Source organism: Ochotona princeps, chromosome 26, assembly GCF_030435755.1.
Source record: "Ochotona princeps isolate mOchPri1 chromosome 26, mOchPri1.hap1, whole genome shotgun sequence".
Classification (NCBI taxonomy): domain Eukaryota; kingdom Metazoa; phylum Chordata; class Mammalia; order Lagomorpha; family Ochotonidae; genus Ochotona; species Ochotona princeps.
The window spans coordinates 24,204,024-24,228,436 of NC_080857.1; the positions used below are offsets into that span (position 1 = coordinate 24,204,024).

Genomic DNA, 24,413 nt, shown 5'->3' on the forward strand with positions numbered 1-24,413 from the left:
TTTGAAAGGCAGAATCTCAGAGAGAGAGAGGAAGAGACAGAGATCATGATGGGGGGAAGAGAGAGATCTTCCATCCGCTGCTTCACTCCCCAAACGACTACCACGGCCAGGGCTGGTCAGGCTGAAGCCAGCAGCCTAGATACTGATTGAGTCTCCCACATGGGGGTGGGGAGCAAGTTCCCAGGCGCATCAGCAGGAAGCTGGGTCAGAGCACGGAGCAGGGGCGGCCCTCCCAGAATTACAAGCAGCAGTTTAAGTTGCTAGAACACGACAGTCCCTGTCTTCTTCTTCTCTCTCTCTTTTAATAACAAGGCCAACACAGTAAGATTTTTAATAATGATCAAGGATTTTTTTATTCATTAAGTTTCAGTATCATTACAGAAAATGTATGGTACAGAGTTGTTTCAACATTATTTTGTCTTTGCTCTTGATTTCCACATGAATGCTGGTAACACTAATATCTGTACAAGATCAGTCTTTGATTTTATTATTTTTTTTGTTCTGTACAATTTTAAATGTATTGATTAAAAAGGCTGTCAGCACTTAAGGAAGCATTTCCCCCCCCCGCCCCCCCCAAGTCTGATTGTTCAAATAAAAGGTATCAAGTTACTGCCCACGAGTATTGTGCCGTGAGGCTACTGGGTTGATAAACGTCCCCAGAGGTTCCGAAGGGGGCTGACGTTGAGGCAGGGCAGGGCCTGCACCCGGCCCCTCTTCTTTTGGCACTGTGCACATAAACACGAAATACATGGTAAAGAACAAGCAGAAGCGCTCTGTAAAGCGGTTATGAAGCATACTAAGAAGGGAAATCCAAGTGTTGCCTACGCTAGTATAAATAAGCAGACAGCCTTGATTTAAGAGCATAAGTAGTTGTTTTTTAAAGATGAGAAAAACACAAGTTCTGCAGGCACCTACTGCTGTCTACTAAAAGCTATCGCTATCAGACCTAGCATTGAACACACAAAGCAATTTGCAAGAAAGGAAAAAATTCGCTTTGATATAATCAGAATAGAGTTGTCTGTTAAGATTTATTTTTTAGGTGTTTAAAAGATATTTAAATTCATTTGAAATATAGTTCAAGGTGTTGACTATACAGATCAACTTTCATCCAAATCAGAAAAAAAACTAGCTGTGCCGTTGCATATTACAGGATACAGTCAATGATATGTGGACATGCATCGAAGCTTTCTCCTGCTGGCGAGCATCATAGCCGTCCAATGACCATGACGTCCACCACCTCGCCCTTGTGGAGCTCCACGTACTGCTCTGTCTTTGGAGGTAGCATCAACAATCCATTGGCACTGCGCATGCTCATCAGACGGCTGCTCATCTGATTACCTAGAAAGAGATGCTCTTATTACAACAGCAAATAAGCAGCACACGGCATAGGAAGGAGCCTTTGGGGACCTTTCCAGAATGAAAACTGGCGAGTAGAAATGCAGGTCTTCAAGAGAGAGAGAGAGACAATCACAGTTCCCGTTACCTTCTGCAGGCACTGGTACTTCTATATCCTACCCTCTCTCTCAATACAACTTTTAAAAAACAAACATTAGAGATTCTTCTTTAAAAGAATATAAACAGTATTTTAAAGCATTATGCAAATTATGCAAAATTTTTAATTCAGGTCAAAGTGTTTTATGTGTAACCATAAAAGGAGGTTTTATGTATTTTATGTTTAAATAATGATAATCATAAATGCTGCACAAGGTTCCAGGTACTTTACATAATTATCGTATTTAATTCTCAAAAGACCATAAAGAGCGTTGGGCTATCTGCCCAGCACCCTAGTTAGTGGCCGATGTGAAGGCTGCTCTCTTGCACTTGCCAGTACCTTTCCTAACAGAGTGATACAATTTCAGAAGTTGCAATAAAAGGTAGGCAAATATGACTAGAGAAGTTGAGAATAAAAGTTTAAAGTGTAAAGGTAATAGCTATGGAACTCTGAATTATGAAGACTGAATTTTGTTTAAACTTTAGCAATATCCAGGGTATGGTAGAGGCTACAAATAGTTAATTATAAATTGAACTTTATTATTATTTTTTGAAATACTTTATTTATTTGAAAGGCAGTGTGACACACACATACATACACGGAGATCTTCCATGTGCTGATTCACTAAGTGGCTCCAACAGATAGGGCTGGGCCAGTCAAAGCCAAGGAGCCAAGAGATCTCATCCTGGTCTCCCACATGTCTGGCAGGGATTCAGAAAATGGGGCCTTTTTTTTGTTGTTGTTGTTGCTTTCCCAGGCACATTAGCAGGTAGTTGGGCTGGAAGCAAAGCAGCTGGAACTTGAATGGAATCTCTGAAATGGGATGCTGGCATCACAGATGCCAGCTTAACACCACACAACGTTGGTCCCTAAACTGAGTCTTAAACTAACATTTTAGAGTAACATGGCCAAAGTTCTTTCCTTTTCCAACAACTATGGTTATAGTCAAAACTTACCTGTTGAACAAACAGATCATAATGCTGGATTTGTTTCAAAGATTTATCTAGAAAACATGGCTCAAGTAAATATTTTTTTTTAACTCTTGCTTTATAATGTTGTATTGTTTTGGAATAATTTAACTTATTAACTTTCAAGAAGAAAAATATGTGATGCTTACAAAATTAATTATAACTAATTAAGATGACTTGTAAATTGCTTTTGATAGGATGGATGCATTGGGAGCCTGCAGATGTGCGTGACCCACCTGTGCTTTGTGCCCAAGGCAGTGGTTCTTGGTGATGCCAAGTAAGTATACACCGGTGGTATTCTGGACGAGGATCCAGTTTTACATCACATGATAACTACAAAATAAAGAGGAAAAGAAAACAAACATGGTCACCCAGTCATTCTGCAAGACTGCAGGGTGGTGAGGACTGCACAGAGAATACAGCGGACGTGAAAAACCTCACTGGAACTCTGTTCTTTATATCACTGCCACCTTAACTTTTGGTGATCAGCTTCATGGCAGTCACAGAGGGGAAAAGGTACATTAAAACACGCCTACTGTTATGGGTAAAGAAGATGGACATTTATAAATTGGAAAGAATTGAAGTAATCTTGACAGTGAAAATAAAGGAGATGTAAATAAATTCCACATTCATTCCTCATCCATCCATACATACATTTCTTCCCATCAAGTAAATGTTTAGGACCTACCATGTGGTCTTATCCAGCTACCCATTCGTATGTCCATCTTCAACATAAAGTGTTGAGTTCTCCTTTTCTTTTGAATATTCCCCTAGTGACTAATACTGATATCAAATCTCATTCAGACCAAAAAAAGTAACCTCGACTTAAAGTTATATTATTTTGATTTAGCCACAGGATGTGTTTTTCTCCTTAAATACAATCTTTGTATGCTTGATTGACTGAATTATACCAACTTAATTGATACTGAGTTTATTAATAGTCCTTGTCCACTGGCTGGATAACTTGCTGTTATTTTTAAATGACTTTGTGGTAATCTGAGGACAAAAATCTTCCTTTCAATGTGAGTATGTATGCTTTCCAGTATTAAGTGTACCCACATGCATACTGTATTTGCTAGTGATTGAGCATAAAGCTTTTTTCCAGCAACAGTAATGGAATGAGAATGGGACACCTAGGTCTACTGCCAGCTTTACTGATAGGTGGTACAAAAGGTCTTCATGGCTCGGTCTTCATCAGTCCACAAGGGAATGCCTTGGGCATCGTGTAAATTGTCTGCCCAAGTATATCATCTATCATAAGGGTTATAAAATCCTTGTATGCAATAGCATGAATTAATTTCAAATACCTGCTTCCAAACCTTTTAAAATCTAACTGTACTTCTCATTTCTTAAAAACAAGTTAAAATAATCTATATTTCTCCAAGTTATAGATAGTTTGATCATGTTAAATATCTTTTTTTTCCTAAAATTTACAGGCCATAACATTCTCATATAAAAGCTACCCAATAATATCTTTAATGATCAATTTTTGATCTTATCACAATAAACAATATTTCTACAGTTGCAAAGACCTTAGCAATTTCTAAACAATATAAATATTTGTAGAAATGCTTTGTCATTCACTGTTTTTGACATCAGTCAGAAAGCACTCAACACATTGTTAATGTATGAAGGAACAGTAATGTTCAAGAGCAGAGAAGATGGACAAGTAAGAACAGAACGGTGGAGTTACAACATACAGGTCCGACATACTATCATGGAAAGTAATGGTATTTTCCTGTTCCACCTCCGTTTTCTGTTTCTGAGATTTATTATTTATTTGAAATGAAGAGTTAAAGAGAGAAAAGGGAGAAGGAGAAGGTGAGAGAGAAAGAGGAAGAGGAGAAGGGGAGGAGGAAGGAGGGAGAAAGAGAGAGAGGGAGAGAGAGAGAGGAGAGACAAAGATCTTTCATCTGCTGGTTCATTTTCCATTTTTCCATCTCTAAATTACTCCTTGAGGTGAACTGTTAATATTAAACAGATTACCTCAGTTACATTTCTAGAGAAAAAATGTTGACACAAGGGCAGAACAGGGTTCTTTAATGGGAAATTGAGCAAACACATGACAGATTCTCCTTGAAAATTTGATTCATTAATTATAATTGATTAGTTGCTAGAATTGTAATTACTAGAAATCCTAAGTATTTTCAGCTCCAACCCTAAATGATGAAGGAAGTAAGCAAAGTGCTTTAGATGGATGCTCTTCTAAATAGTTTGATATCAAAGGGCTCCATTTTCTGTGCTGTATGATGCAGTGTTGACCTGTCTGTAGGATGGTGACGTCAAGGTCCAGCAGTGGGCTGACTTGGTGGTATGCTGGCATCCCATGTGGGTGCTGGCTGAGTCCCAGCAGCTCCGTTTCCAATCCAGCTTCCTGCTCAGGTTTCTGGGAAAGCAGCAGAGGACACATCAAGTGCTTGGGCCCCTGAGCCCTTGTGGCAGACCCAGACAGAACTCCTGGCTCCTGGCTTTGGATTGACCCAGCTCTGGCTTTTGTAGCCATTTGGGGAGTGAACCAGCAGATGGAAGACCTATTTCTGTCTCTCCCTTTCTGTGGCTCTGCATTTTAGATAAACAAACAAATAATAAATCTTAGCAAAAATCTAACAGCATGAGTTACCAACACCAGCCTTTAACATCCACCTATTTCCTCCAAACACTGGTGAAGGCAATGACTGTGGCATCTATTCAAGGAACAGTAACACACAGTTTCTGTAGGCTGCGTCTTAGTATAGTCAGAAAATAGGGATGATAAGATTTATTTTAAGTGTAAGTGAGGAATACGGTTATGATCTGAAGTGTGGCTTTGTCAGACAAGGTGTAAGGTGATGAAGGGCGGGAAAGCAGGAGGCAAGCAGCCAAGCGCGTGGATGAGCGGCACTGCTGTGCAAGAACGCCGAGTGCTTCCTGGAGCAATTCTCGGTTCTTCGAGCTGAATGGACATCACCAACAATGTAACAAGCATCGGTTGATTACTTGGCACCGTCTTACTGTCATCAGAATGGACAGTTGTTGCTTTAAACTCTCAAAGCAGAGATTGCAGGAATTCAAATGAGAAATGAAAGGATTCACAGCAGCTTCGCAGGGTCAAAGAAAAGCCCTCTTTCTCACAGCAGTGAAGGCTTTTCCATTACTGCTGTGACTAAATCCAGGCTTCACACATCTGACCTCCTGACTTGGTCAGAATTCTTTTTGTTCATTGATGATTTTCATTTTTTGGTCACTTAATTTCAAATAAGTTTTTTTTAGGTCCAATGCATGTAAGTGAATTTAAGAAAAGAAGGTGGCACTTTCATGTTTTGGTTTACAAGGTCTCAGCATTTAGGCAGGGGTGGGAACCTTTCTGTCAAGCGATATTTGAAATTTAATAACATCATTTGCAACCCATCAAAATGATCAACTTTAAAGTTCACCTGCTGTAGATTTGCTGAATTTCAAGTCCTTGCTATAAATAATTTTGTGGGCTTATTCAGTCTACTGGTTAGACATTTTTTACCCCTGATTCAAAAGGTCAATGTTCAGAGTATCTATAGCCTGGCTTTAAAATAAAATTATCCTATGTTTCTTCAGAGTAACATTTTACTCATATTTCCTGTTCTATGCTTTATGTTCTCACTGTTGACTATCATAGAATTGTGTCATATAAAAATTTATACAAGAACTCTTGAGAAGTAATAGTTGATACTTGCTCATTAGTAGTGCAGAAAGTGTATAATGTAACTAGTTGAGTAGTAGTTAAGTACAATCACGGTTAGTGTTTGTGGAGAAGGGGACTGCCAAGTGACTTTAATCACAGGTGTATTTCTCAGCCTTGTAGTCTTTTTCTAAACAGCATGGCTATCCTTTCTACTTAACAACCAGATTCTCAAGTTCTTGGGTTGTTTCTTTCTGAATTGTTTGAAATTTACCATTAGGTCACAAAAAGCTGACCAGGTTAATTGCTGTTCTTTTCCCATGAGAGAACACGGGAAAAACCTGTTCTATTCAGGTCTTACGTCAGGTGGTGACAGCTGTTCTGACCATTTTGTTTCAGCTTTTGCTTTCTGAACTCCTACATGGCCTTTTGCAGGAGAAAATGCTTCACTTTAGAAGTCCTAGGAGGAAAACAGAAGTGACCCCATCTCCTCCACTTTCAATCAGGAAAGGGAGAATATAAATACAGCTTCCATAAGAACAGATATAAACATGCTGGTGTTTGTTTTGGTAAGTTAGGAAATCACATTGTTTTTTTAAATCAAGCATCACTGTTGGTTTCTGAGCTTTAGATCACATTACCCTGGCTTTGATGATTGTTGGCCGAGGATCCAAGATGCCCTGCATCTTTCTCAGGGCAGGCACAACAAAGAGATTGCAGGTGACCACGGCTGATACAGGATTCCCTGAAAGTCAACCAGAATTATTTATTGTATAGCACATACAAATTTGTCAGATAGCTCTGCCTGTCTGTATCTCCACGTATCTCGGAGTGTAATGAGCCAGCCAGTGGCTTTCCTTTTCTGAGTCACCCTGTTCCCAACAGGGTACCATATACAGGTGTAGGCAACCAAATGCCTCGGAGGACGTAAACATTTGTTCCCTCCCGTAAAAGACATTCCTGATACCCAGAGCTGCTTAACATTATTTCTGCTTCCCTGAGAGTCAATAATGTGTAAGTTTCATATTTTTAAATGCTATTTTCAATGCATTTGAAAATGAAATCACTACAGTAGTGTTACTCAAATTTTGGAAAATCCAGATATGCATAGGAAATGTATTTAATATCTACCCAGAAAATATTGTAAATTAAAAACAGAACAAAATGATCAAGATGTGAAGTCTTGAAGATGAATAACTATTACAGCCTGAACTTTGACTCCACATCAACCCTCCCAATTCAGAGGTGATGTTCTAAGTCCCAATGTATCTGGAAACAGGGCCTTAAGGTTAAATGCAATCATAAGAGTTGGTCCTAGGGCCTGGTACAGAGGCCAAGAAGCTAAAACCTCACCTTGTATGTGCCAGGGTCCCAAATGAGTGCAGGTTCTAATCCCGGTGGCCCCACTTCCCATCCAGCTCCCTGTTTGTGGTCTGGGAAAGTAGTCGAGGACGGCCCAAGGCCTTGGGACCCTGGACCCACGTGGGAGACCTGGAAAGAGGCTCCAGGTGCCTGGCTTCAGACTGACACAGCTCCAGCCATTGAAGCCACTTAGAGAGTGAATCAGTGGGCGGAAGATCTTCCACTCTGTATATCTGACTTCCCAATAAAAATAAGTAAATCTTAAAAAAAAAAAAAAGAATTGGCCGTAATCCAATAAGGACTGGTGACCCTAAAATAGTCAGCGGGGTGCGCAGGCAAGGAGGCAGGCCGTGGGAGCACACTGCTGGATGTGGCTGTAAGAGAATGCTCACCAGAGACTAATCCTGTCAGCATGCTCAGTCTCTCTCTCTCTTTTTTTAAGATTTATTTATTTATTTATTTATTTATTTATTTATTTATTTATTTTTATGCTTGATGATGCCTCATTTTTTTTGTCTTTTTTTTTTTATTCATTAATTACATTGTATTATGTGTCACAGTTTTTATTGGAAAGGCGGATATACAGAGAGGAAGATATTCCGTCTGATAGTTCACTCCCCAAGCGACTGCAACGGCTGGAGCTGAGCCAATCCAAAGCCAGGAGCTTCTTCCGGGTCTCCCATGTGGGTGCAGGGTCCCAAGGCTTTGGGCCATCCTTAACTGCTTTCCCAGGCCACAAGCTGGATGGGAAGTGGGACTGTTGGGATCAGAACCGGCGCCCATATGGGACCCTGGTGTGTGCAAGGCAAGGGCCTTAACCACTACGCTATTGCGCCAGGTCCTGCTCAGTCTTTTAAATTGTGATAAAATACATTTTTGCTTTTGGTTTTTTCTCTCTCTCTCTCTGATTTGCTTACTTGAAGGGCATAGGATCAGACAGAGACGAAATGAGCTCTTCCACGCCTGGTTCACTCTCCGAGTGGCCCTAACAGCAAGGGCTGGGCCAGGCTGAAGCCAAAAGTCAAGGGCAGGAACTTCATTCTGCTCTCTCACATGGCTGGCAGGAACTCAGGCAACTGAGCCATTACCTGCTGCCTGACTCGAACCGGCACTGGGATATAAACGTTGGTGTGCTAAGCACTAGCGTAACTGGTTTCCGTTGTTGAAACCACCACCGTTGTTTCCCAAGCACCCAGGGACGGAGGACAGTCATCCGACACCACCCCAGGGTCCCCAATGTGGGGCATGCTCTAAGGGTCCTGCTCATGAAGTTTTGACAGTTTAGCAGTTCTGAATTACTGCCAATCTTGCCACTTCAAGCATGATTAAATCTCTCTAGAATCCACTGGTTGACACAATCTACCTTAGAGTCTCCATTTGCCCAGATATTCTTAGTGACAATTTTAAATGCATCGCTCCCAGGACAACGAAAATCCTTGTAGAGTCCACCACTTGGTTGGTTCGACAATCTGAATATGTGCTGCCCTCTATTGGTTCATTCAGGCCAAATCAGAGAAAGTCTTAAAGGTCAGCAGCAATTTGAAAACAGATTTTAACTTAAGTAGATCAACAACACTTCATCAGCAACAGTGAAATGGGTTCCCATCAAAATATTCCCTGTTACACTCTGTCTGATAGGCTGTAGTTGAAGCCCTAACTTCTGTAGACAGCGTCGGCTCTCTTCTCAGTGGACTGACGCTAGGGCATGCAGCATTCTTTTTTTTTTTCAAGACTTATTTATTATATTTATTGGAAAGTCAGATATACAGAGAGGAGGAGAGACAGAGAGGAAGATCTTCCATCTGATGATTCACTCCCCAAGTAGCTGCAGTGGCCGGAGCTGAGCTGATCTGAAGCCAGGAGGAACTTCTTCTGGGTTTCCCACATGGGTGCAGAGTCCCAAGGCTTTGGGCCATCCTCGACTGCTTTCCCAGGCCTCAAGCAGGGAGCTGGATGGGAAGTGGGGCCGTTGGGATTAGAATCAGCATCTATATGGATCCCTGTGTGTGCAAGGCAAGGACTTTAGCCACTAGGCTACCGCACCAGGCCCAGTAAATTTCTTAGGATGAGGGTGTTCAAAGTATTCTAGGAAATATTAAAGATCCTAAGGAGTTTCATGCTAAATGTACATTTTGAGGATTATTCTACTTACATGTCTTCTCTCATAGTTTTCAATGAGAGGCAGACATTTGGCACAGTGGTTACAGCTGTGTGGGATGCTTGTATGCCATACCGTGTGCCTGGTTCAAGTGCCCATTACGCTCTGATTCCAGCTTCCTGCTAACGCACACCCTGGGAGGCAGCCGGTGATGGCTCAAGGAGCAGAGTTCCTGCCACCCATGTGAGAGACCAGAGGGAGTGTCTAGATTCCGGCTTCGGCCTGGCTCAGCCCTGAAGCTGTTGTAGGTGCTTGGGGAGGTAACCAGAAAATGGAAGAGCTCTGCCTTTGTTTTTATGCCTTTTAAATACAATGAAAATAAATAAACAAAAATTTTAAAAATTCCTATAGGATAAAAATGTAATCTCTTAATATGCTTATAGACCAGGGCTTCAAATTGCTTTTATTGTTTTAAATTTCTGGGACTGGATGGTGGCTCAACAGGAATCCTCTCTGCAGTGTGAGCATTTCATATGGGTGCAAGTTCTAGTCCCAACTGCTGCACTTCTGGTCCAGCTCCATGTTTCTGGCCTAGGAGGGCCGTGGAGGACGGCTCAAGGCCTTGGGGCCTGCACCCACACGGGAGACCCACAAGCAGCTCGGACTGCTAGCTTCCAGATCGGCTCAGCTCCAGCTGTGTGGTCATCTGGGGAGTGAGCCGGCAGATGGAAAGTCCTTGTGTCTCCTTTTTGTAAATCTGCCTTTCAGATAAAAAATAAGATATTAAAAAAATCATAAAATATAAGTTTAAAATTTTGTTGCCTGATTCTCCATATTTCAGCTCTGAGATTTACTTAATATAAAATCAAGTAAGTAGTCCAAAACTGTATGTTTATGACTGAAAGGAACAAATCAGTTATTTTCTGAAGGAACTCATAACAAACAATAGATAATAGGGCTGAATTATCAATGATAATTTAAAAAGTTAAAAACAAACAAGTAGATACATAACAGTTGGAAATTGCTTTAAAGTCAAGTCGCAATGATTTTAAATGCTTGTAAAATCTGACTGAAAATCTTTGTAAACTGAACTGCTTTGCTTGTCTTATATTCTGAACATGTGGGTTGCTGTTCACATGGCTGTGTGTGTGTGTGTGTGTGTGTGTGTGCGCGCATGCATGTGACTGTTAATGTGTGTGACTGTATGCATGTGTGATTGTAACTATGCGTGACTGTGTGTGCGTGTGTGTGACTGTGCATGCGTGACTGTTAATGTGTGCGTGTGACTGTGTGTGTGTGACTGTATGCGTGTGTGTGCATGTGACTGTGTGCGTGTGTGTGTGACTGCATGTGTGTGTGTGTGAGTGATGGTGATGTGGACCGGTTGGGAACTGAGTCCATGTCTTTCAGATTCCGTGTCGAGTGAGCTGACGGGGGCATGGTAATATGAGAAGTTCAAAAGCCTTTCTTTCATCACTTTTTTCCAAAGCAACTTCAATGATTCTTACCTGGTAGTGCAAAGATAATTTTTCTTACACCATCAATATCCAAAGTTGCAAATGTTGTTGGCAGGCTAGAGAATACAAAGGAGAAAAGCGTGAGTGACTACTGAAGTGACGGGGTGTGAGCAGTCAGTCTGCGGTCCTCCTGGTACGTGACACAGAAACGCTTCTTTGTTCACCCACCTGGAAGCCACCAGACCCTGAAGTACCTCAGGAGCTCTTAAATATGTTTTAACATCTTCCTTTCCAAGTAATCATATTTCTTGGTTTTGTGTAGCTTTTAGTTTTCCTTCTCGTCAGTATTACAGAAGTGTAGCCTAGACCCTAGCCTTCCCTAGTCTTCCCATCCATACAGTTCACAATCTATACTATTTTTCTTACAGATTTACAATCATTTTATTGTCATAAGACTATCTCCTAATATAGATCTACTTATGGTTCAGGATAAGTATTTATCCTTTTAAAACTACTCAACAATGCACATAAGAAGTTCCCTCAAATCAATGGGGCTTTTTGAAACAGCCAAGTAAATTCAGTACCCCGATTAGAATCAAACTAAAGCAACAGTACTTTAAAAATTACCAAATTAAAATTCCCTCATGATTCTGATGAAATTTTCATTTTGGGGGAAGGGTGAGTAGCAGGGAGGGAGTGGACATTGGAGAACAGTGACTTTACCACCCCCACCCCGCCATTTTCCCTTAATGCAGGATTTTGTTAAAACTCTTGTATTAATGAAACTTAGTTGGTGAGGAATCCTTACAGAATACTGAAGTGTCCGTATGGATGGAAAGTTATTCCTTTAAGCATCCAAATTGTTTTTGCCTTTGCTATTTCTGCAGGTTAATCTTTCAAAAATAGATCACTCCTTCATTTCCCTTTGCAATAATATAGTGAGACTGACTCTTTTTTTTTTTTTAACATGGCTGTCATCAGTATTGATGCACCAGAGCCTGCTACAGTGCGGCCATGTCAGGTCACCAGGGCACTGTGGGTTGTTCTCACTACAAACCATGTCCCACACTGCTGTCTTTCTTCTGTTTGTTTGTTTGTTTGTTTGTTTGTTTTGTTTTCTGCATCCTTTTTCCTGTGACTCCCTTGTAAGGCCAGCTTGCCATCGTATCAACCCTGAGTGCTGGTTTAGGCATGGGAACCAGAGAGTAACCCTCAAGCTGGTAGAACAGAGATAGTACTAGCAACAATGGAAATGACTATTTCATATTAGTAATTTATTTGAAAGGCAGAGCGACAGAGGGACAGACAGAAGGGTATCTTCCATCCTCTGGCTCCCTCCCCAAGGGGCTGCAGTGTCTCTATCAAGGCTGAAGGCAAGAGCCAAGAACTCAATCGAGGTGTCCTGCATGGCTGGCTGCGGTCCCAGCACTTGGGCTATCTTCCGTTGCATTCCAAGGTGCTGTCTAGCAGGGAGCTAGGATGAAAAGTGAGGCAGCCAGGGCCCGACTGGCACTCTGAGAGGAGATTCCGGTGTTACAGGCAGAGGCTCAACCTGTTGCACCACAAAGCTGGTCCCCCAAATAAGTATTTTAAGAGTAACAGCTGTGCATTTTAGATTCATGATTTCACTTAAACTTCAGCACAATACCGTGAAAGGAAGCTTACCATTCCATTTTATAAACGAGGAAACCAAGAATCAGAAAGATCAAGCAATTTTGTTAACACACCCAGCTACTAAGTGGAGGAAGAAAGATTTGCAACAGTGTTGTGATTTTATGGCTCTGTAGGGCTGTGCTGTGAAGCAGTGGCATGTATTTTGGCTGCTCTGAGACCTGTTTTGCTTACTTCCTGATTGTTTTTTGGTTTGTTTTATAAAAATGAGATTGAATTGTTATACTGAGTGTAAGTAGATTATTTGGCGATAACTGTTACTGTAATAAAAAAATGAGTTCTAGGATACACATTCTTGCTGACAGCTTTGTTCACTGTAGTCGATTCATAAAAACAGGATGTGGGCCTTGATTCCAAACACCCGAAATGCTTTGTCAGCATCTTTGTCTACAAAATGACAGAGGTTAATTTCACTCTGAATGAATAAAGCTTAAATTGCATTTGTGCTTTTTCTTTCTTTTTGCTCTACTATTAAGTAGCCACTAGCTGTATGTTCTTTTCTTTAGACAAGCATAAAATTCTAACCGTTTAGAGGATGCCTACTTACATTTCTCCACTGCCTCATCATGCAAACTAGCACACAGATACTAAGAGGAGGAGGGAGTGCATCATATCTTCTTCCTTCTACTGTTTTTAAACCACAGGGCCAGTTTCAATCATCTCCTGAACCCTGCACATAGGTAATACGATTTCTCTAAGAGCTGTCCCTGGGATATTCACCCATGCAACAGAAAATCAAGAATTCACAGAGTGCCTGGGGATTGACCAGGCAGGCTACTGCTTAAAGACATGGTCCCACCTTCCATGGTCACAGCAACACCTTCCTTGAGGATTACTGACTGATTCTAAAACATCCCTCCATCAGCCCTTAGTTCTAGGAGATATGCAGATCTTGGTACATGGTTATTCTTCCCTTCCGGGAGACAGCGAGAGGCAGTGCGAAACGCTGTGTAAAATATTCTCACAAAAGAAAAGAAGTAGAACCTGCATTTAATTAAGCTTTTAGGTCTTTCATTCTATAGAACATATATGTAATGCAACCTAAGATGTAGTAAGCCAAATACTTTCATCAGGAAATGTAATTTATTTTTTCTAACAAGTCAGTGATATGACCAAAATAAAGGGAGAGAAGAATAAATGTTTCATTTAATAGAAACTTAAAAACCAATTATAATGAATGCACCTTCAATGTTGAGTCAAACAATAAAAAAAACCACATTTTTTTCTTGACATTTGGGGTAAATTTAAATATAATCAAAGTATTAGAAAATATTAAGGAATCACTATTTATTTTGTTAGATGCTCTGGCAGCACCACTGTAGTTAAGTAAGATAGTGGTGTTATTATTATTATTTAAAGATTTATTTATTTGTATTGGAAAGTCAGATATAAAAACAGGAGGAGAGACAGAGACATCTGTCCAAAGATTCACTCCACAAGTGGCCACATCGGCCAAAGCTGAACCAGGAGCCAGGAGATCTTCTGGGTCTCCCATGCGGGTGCAGTGTCCTAAGGCTTTGGGCCGTCCTCGACTGCTTTCCCAGGCCACAAGCAGAGAGCTGGCAGGAAGTGGTGCCGCTGGAGTTAGAACTCGTGCCCATATGGGATCCTGGTGCATTCAAGGCGAGGACTTCAGCCGCTAGGCTGCCACGCCAGGCCAGAGAATGGTGTTATTTTTGAGATGTGTACCACAATGACATGATATCTAGAATTTTCTTTAAAAGAGTCCATTCTACCCTTCCCCAAGAAAGGCAGGGTGGGATGGGTGCTGATAAAACAAGCAGAAAAATGTTCATGGTAGCTGAAGTAGGATGATGAGTAAATGAAAGAACTCATTGTACCACTTATATTTGTACATATTTGAATTTTCAGGTAAAACTATTAAGAAATGAGAGAATGCAGTATGGGAAGAAAGACAACAAGAAAAAGGGGGGACTAGATATGGGAATTAAAAAGCAGAAAAAGGGCCAGGCACGGTAGTCTAGTGACTAAAATCCTCACCTTACATGTACCAGGATCCCACATGAGCACTGGTTTGTATCCCGGTGGTCCCGCTTCCCACCCAGCTCCCTGCTTGTGGCCTGGGAAAGCAGTCGAGGACAGCCCAAAGCCTTGGGGCTCTGCACCTGCATGGGAGACCTGGAAGAGGCTCCTGGTTCTTGGCTTCTGATTGGCACAGCTCTGGCTGTCATGGCCACTTGGGGAGTACACTAGCAGATGAAAATGTTTCTTTCTGTCTCTCATTCTCTCTGTAAATCTGACTTCACAATAAAATGAAATAAATTTAAAAAAATAAAATACAGAAAGCAGAAAAAGTTTGGGAAGTTGTTTTGTTAATGATTCATAAGGAAGATAAATTCCTGTTACAAATGGGAGCTGCACTTAATGGATGTTATATGATAACATTCATTTATTATAGGTCATAATGAAGTGCAAGAAAGGGAAGCATTTAAAACATTGATAGAACAAGCCAGATGAACCCCATAAAAGAGATAAGGATATTGTAGTCATACCCTGGTTTCATGAAAACCCTGCCGAAATGGATCTGGGCGTGAAGATCGATGTCCAGCACCTGCTTGAGATAGTCCTGCAAACAGGCAAAATCATCTCCTTACTTTCAAACATTTTAACACTGGACTTTCAACACTTTAAATGAAAATGGAATGCATGTACAGGATTGAAATAATTTTCTTATTTTTGAGAAGTTGATTTACTTCTCTCCACTCTTCACTCATCACTTATGCTGTCAGTAAGTGTGTGTAGAGCGTTCGGTGAATGTTGGTAGCAGTGAGGACGCAGGAGAGAACAGCCTCCCACCAACAGGAAGTGTCCCTGCCCTCCAGCACAGTGCTTTCTGGCAGGGCTCAGACAGCACACCATTGGAACGCATTCACGAGTCAGATCCCGGCTCGCGAGTAAATGTCTCTTTTCAGGCAGAGAAAGGACACTACGCACCATCCATCAAACGTGGTGCCTTCCGCTTGTATTAGGGTACTTCAGCAAGTCCATGGAAAACGTGTACAATGAAAAAAACTGCCAGATTTCATAAGTGCTTTGCAACGAAATAAAAATAACATTAAACTCAATTTTCCATGGATTCTTTGAAGTACTTTGAAGTTCTGCAGCCTACATTATTTTGCTTAATAGACATCAGCTAATATACATTAAGAGAGATGTGGATTTTTTTCCCCACAGGATGCCAAATCTAAACAAGTCAACTGAAGTGAACTCTGAAACAGAAAGTAAGAAGTGTGATCACTCTGACTTTCTGTTTTGCAGATAAGAGCTTGTGGTGATGGCCAGTCTTTGGAAAGGAGAAGTTACACTGTCCTGCAATTAGTTTTGTGGACAAAAAGGGAAGAAATTACAAGTCTTTAAATTTTCTCAGACAGAATGTAACCTCTGGATCTACTATTGAATTTCTTATTTACTAGTCTAAAACCACACCTCATATCCTGCCAAAAATTTAGATATGTCACATTTTTTGAAATAGTTTATTTTACTCAAAACAATCTGCTCCCTTGTTTCAATCTCACATGCTTGGCCAACATCACCTCTCCTGGCTCATTTCAATGCCAGCGGCCCCACACTTTTCTAATTCATTTTCCATTCAGCAGTGCCAGTGGTCCTTGGAGCAACTGATTACAGACTACTTCAATAGCTTCCTGCGTTTTTAGGAAAAAGCCTCACCATCTAAACGTCACTCTCATAGCCAAAATTCATGCCCTGTGTGCCCACAGTGGCTAGCTGAAGCCAGGAACGTGGAACTCAGTGTGGTCCCACACGGGCGGCAGGGCTCTCCCACAGGAACCGGCACCTGCTGCCTCCGGGGGGGGCATTAACGGGGGGGTAGAATGGAGGGTGGGGTTGGGATTTGAGCATTGAGAGATGCAGGCATCCCCAGGGGTTTTAGCTCCTGCGCCACTTGCCCTCCCCGCGTCGTCTTTGAGGAGGTTCTTCCTGCTTACTCTCCATCCCAGCCTCACTGCAGCCTCCTCACAACTCCCAAAGTTGGAATGACAAGGTTACATTATTATATATACAGAATTTAGAATTGTTACGTGTTTCTAGAGAATAAAATCATAAAATGACTAAATATCCCTCCTAAGCTCCAGTAATCCTTTTAATTTTGTCTAGTATCAATATAGCTATACCAGCTATTTTTCTTATTGTAACTTTCTCCCAAAATCTTAATTTCTTCTGTGTTCCTATATTTAAAAATAGCATATAATTGGCTATTTTTAAATGAAATCCACAATGACAGTTTTTAATTGGAGAATTTATTCTGCATTGGGCATGATTACTGCTATAATTGGGTTTTAAATTGTCACTAACCTATTTGTTTTCTATTTGTCACTTCTGTTTTTGAGTCCCTATTTTCTTCTATATCTTTTTAGGATTTCTCAACTATCTGTTCCTTTCTTTCTGTGAGCTGGTTAGTTATACGTTCTTATGTTGTTATTTTCATGGTTATTTTAGAGATTACAACATGCACCATTGATTCTCTCTCCATATATGTGTACTCTACATATTTAATATACAATATTTACATACATTTTACACCTCTCAAGACTTTTTTATAGCATTACATTAACCAATTTATAACTTTTATTTGGCTCTTTATTCCTTTTTCATTTCCAAGCTTCAATTTCTTCTATTAAAAATTCTCTTTAGTAAAGGTTACTCAGTCTTCAACTTGCTAACATTGTCTATTTCACAGTCACTTTTGAAGATCTTTTTTTTCTGGACATATAATTATATGCTGGCAATACTTTTTTCCTTTATTTTTCAAAGATCATTAATTGCTTTCTGCATTATTTCACTTCCATTTCCATGGCTTCTGTCAGTTTTATTTTGTTAAAGTTACCGTGTTCTTCGTCCTTTGTTTTCTGATATTCTGAAACCCAGAGTCAGGCAAGAAGAAGCAAAATAATAGAATGAAGGAGCAAGGTGTGCTTCCTAACTCAGGTAAGGCAAATACTAGTGTCAGAAAAATTTTTAAAAGAATATGAAGGGCCCGGCGGCGTGGCCTAGCGGCTAAAGTCCTCGCCTTGCACATACCGGGATCCCATATGGGCGCCGGTTCTAATCCCGGCAGCTCCACTTCCCATCCAGCTCCCTGCTTGTGGCCTGGGAAAGCAGTCGAGGACGGCCCAAAGCTTTGGGACCCTGCACCCACGTGGGAGACCTGGAAGAGGTTCCAGGTTCCCGGCTTCGGTTCGGCACAGCATCGGCCCGTTGCGGCTCACTTGGGGAATCATCGGATGGAAGATCTTCCTCTCTGTCTCTCCTCCTCTGTGTATATCTGGCTGTAATAAAGTGAATAAATCTTTAAAAAAAATAAAAGAATATGAAATGGGAAGAAAGATTACTTGGATGTACAGCGCAACACAATTTCTGCGTTACTAGTGTGTCTAAGCTATTTTACAGAAGTTAAGTTACAAAAGCACAGCGGTGAATGGGGCTTGTTCAGGAACGGGATTAGCACCCTTCTAAGAGACTAGCTGGCTACTTCTCTTTCTGCCAAGTGAAGGTACGGTGAAAACTTGGCTGTCTGCAACTGGAAGAGGACACCTACACGAATCTATTGACAGGGTCAGCCTGAACTCAGATTTCCCAGGTTCCAGAATGGTGACAAATCTTGTTTAAGATATCTGGTTTATGATATTTTGCTACAGCATCCCAAACAGAAATGGTAAACATAACTTTGAGCCAAAGAAATGACACTGAATTTTATTCGGAGGAGATGTAATTGATTATTCCCTATTAGCAAAACTGTGTAAACATTCTCTATCGCCCCTCCTTCAAGTAGGGTATAATTGATTTTCTCAAATTTTACTTACATAAAATCTTTGACATATGATCATATTGCATAAGTTTTTTTTTTTCCTAACCTGCATCAAAAGCATCCCTTAGGGGTGCTGGATCATGTCCCAGTTGCTCCACTTAAACACAGCTCACCGCTAACAGCCTGGGGAACGCAGCAGGGGATGGCCCGAGTCCATGGGCCCCTGCACCCACATCGGAGACTTGGGTGAAGCAATTGGCTCCTGGCTCTCGACTGGCTCAACCCTGGATATTATGGCCATCTGGAAGTGAACAAGCAGACGAAGAGCTCTCTTTGCCTAGAACTCTTTCAAATTAATACACAAATCTTTTTTTTCTAAGCTCCACTTTAACGATTCTGGAGGCTTGACTGAGAAACTTTAGTGGTTTATCTGTCAGAGTCAGTGTGACAGTTCATTGTCGGAGAAGTGCACTCCTGGGCATGTCTCTCCTTGGTTCCTGGAGTGGATTTTGAGAAGCACTAAACTATAACTATGCTATCTTTCAACGTCTCTATTTTTGCCCCTCTGTTCATATTGGCTCTATGATTTGTTTCTGTAAAGATATTCCTCTTTAAGGCAGCAATATTGGGAATCTGCTTTTATAATCTGGTCTTTTGTGAATAATGACTGATGATTATTAGTTTCTATTATTTATTTCTCCCATTGTCCACTTTGAGCCCAAACCAATGAAAAATTTTCTTCTTTCTAGGAAGGAAAGTATCTAATAGGGGACTGATGAATTCTTATGCTACTGTATTTACTCCTCCCTTGTGACTGAAGCTATGGAACTAAAGCTTTCATATTCCTTACATGTCTATATTCCAAAGGAGCATGTACCTTGCTTTGTGAGTGTGAAATATTTCCTTATTTCTGAAAGATATTAATAAATTATATTGTGTCTTAAGCTAAAGGTGCTATGATTGGCTTAGAGAGATAAATAAGTGCTTATATAAATGAGATATTCTAAAATTTCCATGTAAAAATAATTGGAGTATTTTAAGTGGGCTATACCGAAACCAATTCTTATAGTTTTAAGAATCCTAAGTCTTTGGCAAATTAAGTTAGGTTAATAATTTTAGTTATTAAGAAAACCTTGCTATGTTATTCCCAATTACTAGGCATAATTTTAAGTTAAAACATTGTTAAAAAGTGAATCTACTTCATGTTTTAAAATTTTTATTTATTTGTAAAAGCAGAGAGATAGAGCGAGAGAGAGAGGGAGAGGTGGCTCCATCCTGCGGTAAATGCCGGCCACAACGCCCAGGCCTGGGGTAGGCCAAAGCTGCGGATCCAGGGTGCTTGAGCTGTCCCCTGCAGCTGCCCCTGGACAGCCAGGATTTCTGCAGGGTGCTCCAATAGGGATGCAGGCAGCCCCGGCAGCCTCCTGCCCTCTGTGCTTTCTCTCCAGGGGCTAGACCGGGTATATGGTTCAATCATGTTTACAAATGTATCTGTCCATCTCTGCTGCATCAGTCAGAGGAATGTTTGTGGTCATAGAAAGTGATGCTCTGTATGTTCATGAGCTTTGCTAGTCAGCTAAAACTATTACAGATGTTTATTTAACTACCTATGTCCCTGTCACTTATCAAAAATGGAAATCAGTTTCCTAAATGTTACAGTTAATATAAATGGTTGCAATTATATTAGGAGCAAAAACTGTAAGAGAAATGTAACTACACATGCCCCTTCCTGTTTCAACAAAAACATTTTCTTAATGTTTATTTCTCAAAAATTTCTTGGTCTCAGGACTCCTTTCTGTGGTGGTATTAAGTTTAAATTCATGAATGGTCTCTAGGAGCTGTTTAGTTTATACAGAGTATGTCTATCAATATTTACTACACTAGACATGAACGTTAGGAAACTTGGCTGGCATTGTGGTGCAGTGGGTTAAGCTATTACCAGTGATGCCAGTATCACATGTGAACCCTGGTTCAAGTATCAGCTGCTGATTTCTCTATAAATTTGTCCTTCAAATAAGAATTAGTATTTTAAAAGGAAATTTAAGTATTTTTGTTGATTTCATTTGAAAATTGCAGTGATGAAGTTATTTCATGTTAATGTAAATAACTTCTTTTAAAAATGGGCTTATTTATTTGAAAGGCAGAATGAGAAAGAATGAGGGAGAGAGACAGACACACAGAGCTTCCCTCTGCTGTCTCACTCCCCAAATGACTCCAACAGCTGCGGCCATGCCACACGGAAGCCAAAAGCCCAGACCTCCACCGAGGCCTCCCACGCCCAGGGTATCAGAGGGGAGCTGGACGGGATGTAGGACAGCTGGGCCTCCAAACGATCTTCTGTCACGGGGGCAGGTGCTTCGAGCAGCATTTTAATTCACTATAGAATAATACTCACTCCTATTTCTCACACACTGTTTTATAATTTTGAAAAATTCTAATATCCAGGGTTTATACAAGTTCATTATTCTCATAAAACTGCATTCAATTTGATGACATCACACATCATTCAGCTGCTATAAAAATTCCATTGTTCAATTCCATTGTTCAGTAAGCTTCAATATTATCATGAAAACAAGTTTGGCTTTGCAGACCCACTTGAAAGATCCCAAGGATCTTACAGGACCAGGGCAGTCATTCTGCTGTAACATTAAATGTCAGTTTGTTCTAGAATATAAAAGGGCACTTCAATTTGCCTTGGTTTATAATATATGTATCTAAAATGAGAAATGTCTTAGGTTTTACTAAGTGCGGGTTTAAAGAGCTTATGTTGGTGGTATTGATTAATGCTTTCCATAAAATGTGAACATTTAGTCTTATTGTATAATCTGCTTTGTTGTTCTTCATACTTATCTTTAATTACTTAAAGAAAAAAGAAAATATGTTCTTCATCTAAGAGTGAGCCAAGTTTATTTACAATCATTTTCTGAATGCTAATTTTCAAATATTTTGTTGTTACTTAGACAAGTGAGGTAACTTGGGCTTTCCAGGGACCCATCTTCCTCTGTTAATCCAGTGTCCAGTTCTCTTGGTGATCAGTGTTTTGATTTTGCCTTCTAATTATCAGCCTTAACTTTAAAATTTTTTTTCAGAATATACTGTCAGAACTTACCCTTGAAATTTCCAAGAATGTCTCTAGAAAAAGCATAGACTTACTCTTTTACAAAAAGAGATGCTGAAATGATTAGATTTGTTTGATATTGTTACTATTTTAAGAATGTCGGGGCCATTGCTGTGGGGTAGTGAGTAACGCCACCACCTGTGGCACTGGCATCAATCGTATGTGGCGCCGGTCTGAGTTCTGACTGCTCCGCTTCGGATTCAGCTCCTTGCCAGGGCTTCTAGGAAGGTGGTGGGAGATGGTGCAAGTGTTTGGGGCCTGTCCCCACATGGGAGACCCAGGAGTAGGCTCCCGGCCTCTGGCTTCAGACCAGCCCAGCTCTTGTCACTGTGGTCTTTTGGGGAGCGAACTGGCAGTTAGAAGACTCTCTCATTCTAACTGCCTTTCAAATAAATATAAATCTAAAACAGCAGAGGACGACTCGAGTCCTTTTGCCCCTGCATGCACATGGGAGGTCTGGAGGAAGGTCCTGGCTCCTGGTTTCCGAGTGGCTCAGTTCCAGCCCTTACGGCTATCTGGGGGAGTGAACCAGCAGATGGAAGATCTCTCTCTCTCTCTGTCTTTCCTTCTATGTGTAACTGTACCTTTCAAATAAAAAAAAAAGTTTTTTTGTTTAAAATAAAGATGACTCTAGATGTGTCCACTGCAAATCAGTGACTAGGCGCATTTCTCTGATGTTTTGTTTCTTGCTATGCCCCCCTCTGGGCTCTCTGGCATAATTCTTAGAGGAAGTGAGCTTCAGGTGTAATTCAAATAAAAATTCTTGCCAGTCTTGTAGCGTGAGTGCTTATGGTATGACTTAAATTGAAATGAATAAATACGTTTCTTGCTTATTCATTTTTTTTTTTTTTTGCATGTTAAGATCCGTGCCTGCGATGTAATGCTTCTAGTTCTTTCCTTCTCAGTGGCTGATTTCCAGGCTCAGCTCCTGGGCTGAACAGATGACTAGTCATTTATAGTTTTCCTTCTTGCTGCTGAAGTACACTGGAAATCTCTGTGGGACCAAATGTGCTGGCTGGTGGGAGTTTGCTCATGTATCTTTGACTTGGTTTTTCCTGGTTCTGCTGTCATCACTCAAGGAAACAGGCAGGACAACTGCTGGCTTCCAGGGACTGCTTTGGGATGCCAGGTCCTAACGTCTCCTTACTAATGTGTACTACTACATAGAACACAAAATAAATAAAACCAATCTGCTAACTATGTTACTTTGGTTTACTTGTGACAAAATATTTAGATTAACTGACCCCTTTGTTAGCAGTTTGTTAATAAAAAGGTTACATTGAAAACTGCTCTGTTCTTATTGCAGGCGAGCCACAACTGCCAGAACTCAGCAGGCTGCAAGCTTGTGGTCTCTTTAGAAAAACAAGACAAGCTAAATCTTCCAAGCAGGCAATATCCCACAATTAATTTGCTTAGCAATGAGGATAAATCATATATAAAAAAATTCCTAGAAATAGCAAATTTAACATTTACCTGGCCCTAACTTCAGTTTGTTCTTGTGGTAGTCTGAGGACAGTGAGAAAAGACACGTTACAAATGCTTGTTTAGAGCCCTAAGTGCAGACCTCGACCCTGGCCCTCAGTCCTGGAGCCCTGAGCACAAGTCTCAGCCCTGCCCTTTGCCCTCAGTCCTGCAGCCCTGAGTGCAGGCCTCGGTCCTGCCCTTTGCCCTCAGTCCTGCAGCCCTGAGCATGGGCCTTGGTCCTGCCCTTTGCCCCCAGCCCTGCAGCCCTGAGTGCAGGCCTCGATCCTGCCCTTTGCTCTCAGAAGCCTGCAGTAGTTTGCTTCACCTACAGCTAAAGACTTCTGGGCGACGTGCAGCCAAGATGAACCCAGCCATTCCTCTGATCTAAGAACATCTCCCCACACTTTAGAACTCTTACTCCTGAATATGTTTCTAAGACGGTAGCCTTGGACTGAGATTCTTCTTCTTCTAGGTTTTCTTAGCAGCCCAAGCTCTATTCTTAAACATGCTAAAACTAGTTTATGGACAGGAGGGAGACCCCATTTCCTCAGGTTTACTCAGTGACAATGCACTTCACCATCCAAAGAGTCAGGTTACAAATTTAGGCAGCCTTATAGTCAGAGAAGGCAGGGAATACAAATCAATTATATTTATGAGATCTATTTTAAAATAAAATAGGTTCCTGGAAAACATTAATTTCAGTAAAAACTGCTATTATGACACTATTGTACTTTTTCAGTTTAGTCACTATATGAGGTAAAAGGAAGGACGGACAGGAATTAGGCTGACAGAACAATCTGTGAGCTGACCTATTTTTTTTTGAGCCAAAACATAAAGTTATTCACTCTAAACAGTTTATCTTAATAACATTATTCAATGAACCCATTAGTCATGATGACTCTAACACATTTCATAAATTTAATTATATTAAGATATCAAATCGGGACTTTTTATAAAACTAATGCCATATACAAATATACTTAGCCCAATGAAATCACATTGTGTGTGTATATGTTTTCATTATTACTATAATTTAGTGTTTTTACGAAAATAAGGAAAAGGAATGTCTAACATCTTTGTTCGCAATGTGAAAGGGAACTCTGGGTTCTTTGCAAGGTTTGGAATCAATGGGGGTGAACAGTTGGAAGCACCTTAGAGGTTTACCCTGGGGTCACAGCATGATAAAGTTGAAGGAGAAACAAATCAGAAACCTCCAGAAGAATAAAAATATAATTCTGTAAACTGCAGCATTCTTCAGGTTTCCCTGGGGGTAGACTCCAGGATCTACCCACATTGCATTGCCCACCTTAGAAAAACAGGCCACGTCTATGGCCATACCACCCTGAACGCGCCCGATCTTG

At 40.8% G+C, this 24,413-nt stretch overlaps 1 protein-coding gene across 4 annotated transcripts in view; it reads right to left on the reverse strand.

Moving 5' to 3' along the window:
* Positions 1–327: 327 nt before the first annotated feature.
* The window catches only part of GPHN (gephyrin), a 352,857-nt gene continuing 328,771 nt past the window's right edge, over positions 328–24,413 (reverse strand). For all 4 annotated transcript variants that reach the window (XM_004584467.3, XM_058655546.1, XM_058655544.1 and 1 more), the window contains 5 exons: positions 15,196–15,269; positions 11,063–11,127; positions 6,736–6,839; positions 2,697–2,793; positions 328–1,338 (listed from right to left, as the gene is read on the reverse strand). In XM_004584467.3, the coding sequence (XP_004584524.1) occupies positions 1,205–1,338; positions 2,697–2,793; positions 6,736–6,839; positions 11,063–11,127; positions 15,196–15,269 (474 nt within the window). In that variant the 3' untranslated portion in view covers positions 328–1,204. The remainder of the gene's footprint in view (positions 1,339–2,696; positions 2,794–6,735; positions 6,840–11,062; positions 11,128–15,195; positions 15,270–24,413) is intronic.